At 43.9% G+C, this 4,717-nt stretch overlaps 1 protein-coding gene across 1 annotated transcript; it reads left to right on the top strand.

Annotated features, from left to right (window-relative positions):
- Positions 1-550: 550 nt before the first annotated feature.
- LOC147641279 (uncharacterized) lies at positions 551-3,189 on the top strand. Its single transcript, XM_086820031.1, has 3 exons — positions 551-715; positions 1,932-2,291; positions 2,414-3,189. The coding sequence occupies exons 2-3, from the start codon at positions 1,989-1,991 to the stop codon at positions 2,816-2,818; spliced, it is 708 nt and encodes a 235-aa protein (XP_086676157.1). The 5' UTR covers positions 551-715; positions 1,932-1,988; the 3' UTR covers positions 2,819-3,189.
- Positions 3,190-4,717: the final 1,528 nt, after the last annotated feature.

Below are 4,717 nucleotides of genomic sequence, written 5' to 3'. Positions count from 1 at the left end.
TACTTTAATCCCTTGTAATCATTCTATGTTTCTAAATACAAGAAAATATCATTTTTCCTTGTAATCATTCTATATTTCTAAATACAAGAAAATATCATTTTTCTAAACATTGTAAGATTCCTCCTCAGCCTGAATATCAAATAAGCCTCTACTTCAATCCCTTGTAATCATTCTATGTTTCTAAATACAAGAAAATATCATTTTTCCTTGTTTTGCCTAGTGAGATAAAAATTTCGAGAGAGTGGTAAATCTTTCTCACTACACAAAGGGGTGAAAGAGTGTGTGTTTCTCCTTCGCAAAAGAAAAAAGGAAAACGAAAATATCCTTTACACATGAGCAAGGAGCTTGTAAATACAAGTAGGCGATCCACGCTTTGTTAAGTCAAGGCCATACAAAAAAAAAAAAAATTTCCCAAGAGTGAACCAAGGGTGAAAAATTATACCTTCGTTTCACATAAAAAATCTAAAAAATCTCCTTTCTCCCATCCCTTTGGAGAGGAACTAATGAAGTAAGTTGTGTTTGGTAAAGAGTAGATTTCAAGGCCTTTTCTATTTTATCCAAGTGTGAAAAGCATTCTAAGGTTCTCACAGGTATCATACAAAATATCTGCCCCTTTCAACCCTCCTCCATTTTCTCGTCATTAGTGATACTGCCGCCTGCGGACGTAAGTGGGCTTCTTCTCGAGAGGTAGCGGTTGCCTGTCGCTCATCAACAGGTGAGTATTCCATCATTCTTTGTGAGCTTTTTACTGCACTGGTTTTGCTTGTTAGTCTGTATAGAGGCGTGGCAGTGCATGATGGGGCTTCGTACAGAGACCCATTTTAAGGTTTTGCAGAAGATTTTCTGTGGCTTTCTAGGGTTTTGTCCTGCTTTGGAGTTTTTCTAAGCCCTGTCTACATCTATCGTGTTTAAGGTCCTAGGTAGGCCTGTTTAGGGCTTCTCCGGATTATTCTAGAAGCTATGACTTCCTCCCTCACAAAAAAGACAAGCTTAGCTCCGCCTCCGTGGCCACCCAGGAGCCTAATTATCATGTGAGTTGTGGTTGGGCGTAGCCGCGGGCAGCATGCCACCTACAAAACCTTTGCTACCGGCAGTGTTCACAAAAAAGTCCTAGTCTACTGTGTCAGATTTCTTGTGTATGAGTTGGAGTAAATCTCTGGTGAGATTTTTAAATTGTCTACATGCTTTGCCAAGATGTTTAAACGCACAAAAAGTCTCAATCTGTTTATATAATCTGCTCTACAGCTTTTGGAAAAATCAACTTTCTAGTATAAGGGTCAGAGGAGAGTAGGTATGTCAATCTGGAGGGAGGGTTTTTCATGTTTTATGAAGAGAGATTTCGCATGGTGGTTGGGTGTCTAGCGACAAACAAAAAGGTCTTAGAGCTCGAATCCCAGTCTTAGACGAGTTTATTCCTAAAAGTTACCCAGGTCTAGCAGGGGTTTTACATCTTTATTTTAACATTCGGACCTTAGATAAACCTAGAAAGTCCTGCCCAGCTAGACGGAAAAGCAAAGACGGATTATGTGGTGATGATCTAGAAGGGGGAGAAATACAGCTGGAGTCATTATTATGGTGATGATCTTTATCCGAAAGTGTATATTAAGGGGGTCTTGTGGAGATTGATCAATGTCAATAGGAGAAATATAGATGGAGCCATTATTATCTGGTAATGATCCATAAGTGATATGCTGGCCAATGGGAGATACATTGTGCCCTTGTTCTAGTAACCCATAGAATGTGCGGAGGTCAAGGTGCCTATTCATAGCCTTCGGCCATGTATGGTAGGCAGGTAGGCACATTAAACAAGCAGATACACATTGCAAAGACTTGGGCTGTACAGACTTCTGTTCATTCTAATATTGCTGTTCTTATGTTGTTAAAGTAAAAGAGGACGGATACAGGTATATTCATGTGGATATTTGCTGCAGGTATTTGAGAACTTGTTTCTGGAGGGGTCATAATTTTCTTGCCACCCGATCAGTGAAATGGCGCCAGCAACTCTTACTGCTCCTGCATCATTTTCACCTCTCTGCCAGACTTCTGCATCAAATACGTCCTTTTTTTGCGCAAATGGGATTGGGAGGCGCCCTTCTGACTTACACTTGAAGCTGGCTATTTTGGGCTCTTCCCTAGCCGCCCTAAGAATTGGCCGCAATGCTGTTTCACATAGCCAGCGAGTTTCGAATGCGTCTGTGAAAGGGAAGGTCTATTGCACTGGCTCTGGCAACTTTGAGCAAGAATACCCTCACCCTCAACCAGATCAGGCAGCCCCAGAGAGGACTTATATTGTAAGTAAAGTAGGGAGTCAATTTCTTGTATGTGTACTTTATTCTTTGGTTTTAAGACAATCACTCAGTTTAAGTGGGTCACATGCGTGACAAATCAATGTTGATGTTTTGGTTTGTTCCAGGAGCAAGAGCCGGTAGATCGCTATAGGCAGATCAACCCCACAATGAGGAGACGCCCTTACAACTTGGAGGCCAAGATGCGCATGAAAGCTTATCGAAGGCAGGCTTTACAACAACAACGTGCGGATGCAATGGAGGAGGAAGCAAGAAATTTTCAGCTTGATCCAGCTGAATGCTACAAAAAGGGTGACCCGAATACCATCGAGGGTGTAATTACGGAAATTATTCCTATCGGCTGTCTTGTTACATTAGCCAATGGCAGAGATGGCTTTCTTCCAGCGTCTCAGCTAGGCTGCATGGGTGGGCTACCTTTACTCGAGCGTCTCTTTAAGGTGGGACAGGAGATTACTGTGCGAGTGATTGAAGTGCCACATGTGGGTAGAGACAGGCTCTTTTTAAAGAGATAGATTAAGAAGGTGTACAACGATGCACTATGGTAATGGATAAAGGCAATCTGGGTGTCAGCTGGGAAGTTGCAGCATGAGTGATGATGACTCTACAAGCACAGAATCATAGTAGATCACCTTCTGGTTGGGGTATGGGTAAAATCACAGGGCCTGTGGATCTCAGCAAAAAGGTGAGTAATATAGAATCTAGATTGATTGCTTGTCTGGCTTACTATTTGAATCGGTGTTAATGTAATACTTCTTCTTTTGGGAGAATCGTAGTCTCCCTATGTAGCATTGCCAAAAAGAGTACCTTTTGACATTTTTGTGGCAGAAGGCCATTTTTAATCTGGCTTTTGATATGGCCAGGTAATACATCGTTGTTCACCAAATCTCTGACCTTTATGTTTGTTGAGCTTACAAACAAGTGAGGTTGTAAAAGGAAGGCAGCTATTTTAAGAAACTAGTATGAAAAATATTGGATGTCTCTCTCTCTCTCTCTCTCTCTCTCTCTCTCCCCCTTTATTTCAAAGGCAGGTGCCTCAGAGAAGAATTTCTCTTTTGTTTTTAGATGTACTTGTTCCTCTTACATAAGGGAAATATGAACGTAGAAAAGCTTGCTTCTAAGGTGAAGGGGGCGAGGATGAGGACATCTTGTTTCATGCTTTTCCCTCGAGTGTTCTCATTGGAAAGTTAAACAGGAAAAGGGGGTTGCCCAGGTTCTAGTAGGTGCCGTCTTGTGTCCCTAATGTAAACACACTTTTTGGCTGGTGGTTCGTCAGTCATTAGGTTATCTTGAAGCAGTGCACAGTTTTTGTGAAGGCAGCGCACAAGTTGTGTGAAGGCAGGCAGAAGCAGCGCACAGGTTCAGAAGCGCAAAGGTGAAGCAGCTCATAGTTTGTGTGAAGGCAGCGCACAGGTTGTGTAAAGGTGGACAGAAGCAGCGCAGAGGAGCAGCACACAGGTCTTTGCATCTGCATCACCCTTCTCTGCCCTCGCTGCCCAGCCTTGCCTTGCCATTGGTCGCCATCGCTGTACTCTCTGCTGTTGCCTGTAAGACCAGAGCAGCTGGTTCTGTCTGCGTTCTTAGGCTTTCGCCTGCGATTAGGGTTTCCCTCTTCTGCTCTTTCAGGGTTTTGCCTGTTTTTAGGGTTTATATTGTGTGTTTAGGGTTTCAACTGTACTGTTAGGGTTTCAGCTGTGTTGTCACTCTCCTCTGAGCCAATCTGTAGACCTCTCTTTGCAGCACCATCGACCCTCTATGTCCACTTTGGCAGCGCGCCTATTCTCAGGTGTGGGAACCTGTGCTGGGTCTCGCTTCGCTTCTGTCGGTGTGCATGCTGTGCCCGCCTTTGTGGTTGTGCACACCTGCTGCCCCTTTGTCTGGAAGTCTTGGACATGGTGACCGCTGGTCTGGAACTGTCATGTGCAGGTTAATCCCAGTGCTGACCCCTGAGGGGCAACAGATAAAAGACAAGATAAGAACCATTTGGAGCATATATTGCTGGTGTGGGCAGGGAAGCCTAGTGGAGAATTTATGAGGCTCTCGGCCAGTGTGCAAGAGGAAGGACATCTGTCGGCTGCAGCCAGTCGGTCATATTGTCTAGGGGACCTGGCCGACAGCATGTCGGCCAGCCCACCAAGGCATTCAAGGCCTATAAATAGGCAAAGCTTGGCTCATTGTCACTCATTTAGCCTCTCATAGGCTGGGTCATAGTCTAGGCATAGATTAGGGTTTCTACTTTTCATGAAGGCAGCCAAGAGCCGCAAGATTGTACTACCTTTTCGTACATTATAATATACTGAGTACTCAGCTATCTCTCTCTCTCTCTCTCTCTCTCCTCTATCTTCTGTTTGCGTTTTGCATCAGCATATTCCAAGATGGTGTTTAACACTGAAAGAAGATGCCTAGAGCTTCCC

The sequence above is a fragment of the Cibotium barometz genome, chromosome 2, assembly GCF_041138505.1.
Source record: "Cibotium barometz isolate CiBa-2024 chromosome 2, ASM4113850v1, whole genome shotgun sequence".
NCBI classification, from domain to species: domain Eukaryota; kingdom Viridiplantae; phylum Streptophyta; class Polypodiopsida; order Cyatheales; family Cibotiaceae; genus Cibotium; species Cibotium barometz.
This window is presented reverse-complemented; position numbering and strand designations above follow the sequence as displayed.